Source organism: Priapulus caudatus, unplaced genomic scaffold (assembly GCF_000485595.1).
Source record: "Priapulus caudatus unplaced genomic scaffold, Priapulus_caudatus-5.0.1 Scaffold243, whole genome shotgun sequence".
NCBI lineage: Eukaryota > Metazoa > Priapulida > Priapulimorpha > Priapulimorphida > Priapulidae > Priapulus > Priapulus caudatus.
In genome coordinates, this window is record NW_014577304.1 from 54,883 (window position 1) to 57,848 (window position 2,966).

A 2,966-nucleotide genomic window follows, 5' to 3' on the forward strand; every position below is an offset into this window, starting at 1 on the left:
TACATGTAGCCTACTGAAGACAGTATTTTTCATGGAGAATCTGATAGATGCAATAGTGTTGAGCAGTTGAAATAATGAAAATTTCTGAGTAATACAGCACAAAAAGTTTTATTACAAGCTAAAAGTATGAACGTTTCTGTTATAGCAGGAATTCTCCTTCTTCCTCCTTATCTCAGTGGCTTCTCCCGTGCAGATGTTTCCAAGCCGGTGTCACAAGACTACAGCTAGGCATGAGACTGAAAACATAAATCTCTTAGACGGCTCTGGTGCATAATCAACGTCTGTGGTTTTACGCCTACCTGAGAGTGGTTACTGGCAGTGTTTTATGTATTCAAATTGCAATTGTTCTTCCACGACCCCTCTAAGGCTCTATTAGAGCTAGGTTTTATCCCTTGAATAAATTCACTGTCCTGGCCAGTGTTTTAACTGTGCTCACGTTTTGACGGGAACGGTGGACATGCTAACTAATGCCCAACTATTATTAGAAACAGCAATAATTATTGTTAACTACTACTACTAGTAGTCTAACTAGTAATACTTACTAAGTCAGGGTTCATAGTAGTAAGACACATGTTGAAATAAGGACTTATAACTCTTTCTGGAGGCCAAAATAAGACTTTTTTACGCGATTTCTGATAGATCACCGACTATTAAAGTACGCTAATAATATTTATATAAAGACGTTTCGCCGGAATTCAACACAGAAAATGTTGAAAAATGGTCCTTTAGCAAAAAATAAGGACTATTAAGTACTTTTCTAAGATTTCACCAAAAATAAGTACTAATAAGGGCCCTTATTTTATTTTTGGCAAAATAAGTACTTATAAGACTTTGGAAGACCCGCTACGAACCCTGTAAGTACTGTATGTAAACAGATGTTACCGTCGAGTAATTGTCAAGAGTGACAGATCGACGTACCCATATAGATGTAGATGTAAAGCGGAGCATGATATTGACAATATTCAATAATATTAATAATCACTCAGCGACTCACACTCTGTAAGTCTGTTTCTGAGATAGCTCTAGTAGTACTAGTACTAGTAGTAAGTAGTAATTAGTATGTAGTAGTACTAGGCCCCTACTACTACTAGTAGTAGTACTAGTAGAAAAGTAGCGGAGAAAGGTTCGTGTTTAGAATAAATTCAGTTTGGAAGTTCTAGTCTCTGAAAACGCACTAGCAAACCAGCCCGAGTGATTCACTCGGGCATTCCTCCGCACAAAAGGATAGGGAGGCTTTGTAACCCTATCCTCTTGGGTTTGGGTTACATTATTGTATCTACCCACCAGGCGGCGATTCGACTTCCAGTCGCCGTCGCGCATGGACCGCAACGTCGAGATGCTGATGAACATAGAGAAGGCGCTGCTGCAGAACAAGCTGCTGACGCTGCCCTGCATCTACATCCGCTCCGACGTCGACAAGGCGCTCGTCGGCACGCTCAAGGACATTGTCATACGCCACAAGGGCACGATCGCCGACAGCCCCGACAAGGCGACGCACATCATACATCCGCCGCCGACGACGCCGCCCGAGGGTAGGTGGCGCCGCCGCGAGGCCGCGTCGGCTGCGCCGGGGCGGGGGGTGGGGGTTCACCACAAGCCTTTGTATGGGTCTTGGATAACGGGTCGAGACCTTCTAGGGCCTAGACGTAGGTGCCTCCGGCCCCGCAGCAAGGCCCCAGCCGCGTCGTGCGTCGGCTGCACCGGGGCGGGGGGTGGGGGTTCACCACAAGCCTTTGTATGGGTCTTGGATAACAGGGGTCGAGACCTTCTAGGGCCTAGTGGTAATATAGGGGCCTAGACGTAGGTGCCCCCGGCCCCGCGGCAAGGCCACGTCATGCCTCGGCTACGCCGTGGCGGATGGGGGGGGGGGTCCACCGCGAGGCTTTGTATGGGTCTCAGGTAGCAGGGGGTCGAGACCTACAGAAATATCGTATGGATATGCGAGCGATCGTGCACTGGGTTCTGTGTGAGCGACCGTTTTGGCTTGGTCTTGTGTACGGCGGTATAAGATGGGAGAGAGCGCGAGGTAGAGTGATGTCGGGCATGATCGTAAGATTCGTTTCGGGTTCACAAAAATGTCGTCCGGCACGTCGATCGATCAGATGCGTCGCGGTGTGGTGCGAAACTGTTGGGAAGCGTGGTGTCTCGCCACGAAGCTCTGCATTGAATTTAGGGGTAGAATATTCCTTTCATCATCAAGAGGCAATTTATGGGAAAAAGAAAACACCTTATACTATAAGTGTTGTTTAGTACCTCTTATTAAATGCCATGCATTCAGCGATTACTAATGAGAAATTTAGAACACCTTTATTTTAGAACACCCTTGTGTCAACATATAACAGTAATATATGCAGTGTATCGACTTGATTATGTGCAGTAATGCTTCTTGATATCTATAGAAATTAGCAGCTTAAATTAGAATAGAATATCAGGGGTAGAAATTAACTTTTGAACAAGCGAGTCCAACAGACTCCCTACCCTCAAAAAGAGGGAGTCCCCAGCAAAATGAGGGAGTCCGCAGTCTGAAGTTCAAAACTAAAGATATTAACAAAAAGGACATTTGCGGCGCACGTCTGCCAATTTTTCTTGGGACATTTGCTAAAAAAACACGGTAATTCCGCGAGGCCGTGCTCTGGAATGAACTAGTTAGTATAGCAGAATTTTCAGGGAGTCACACGGACTCCTGCATATGTGAAATCAGGGAGTCCGACAGTAAATCAGGGAGTATTTGACTCCAGACTCGTGGTTAATTTTGCACCCTGGCATTGCAGGAGAATGGATACGTCCGGTCATCAAACGAGAAAGGGCATTGCTGCTTCACTGGTGGTACACCCCGGACAGGTAAGGCCAAAACAAAATATAGGTGTGGTTACCGTTTCCCGACCGACCATATTTATTCCCAGCAAACTAAACCATTTAATGGCAAATTTCCTTAAAAGAAAAAAAAATAAAAATATATGAATTGA

At 45.4% G+C, this 2,966-nt stretch overlaps 1 protein-coding gene across 1 annotated transcript in view; it reads left to right on the forward strand.

The window, feature by feature from the left end:
- Window positions 1–1,287: 1,287 nt before the first annotated feature.
- LOC106807929 (SWI/SNF complex subunit SMARCC2-like) overlaps window positions 1,288–2,966 on the forward strand; it is a gene marked incomplete at its 5' end in the record, with an annotated part of 18,491 nt that continues 16,812 nt past the window's right edge. Inside the window, 2 exon segments of the mRNA XM_014810443.1 lie at window positions 1,288–1,532; window positions 2,772–2,841. Of these exon segments, the coding sequence (XP_014665929.1) occupies window positions 1,288–1,532; window positions 2,772–2,841 (315 nt within the window).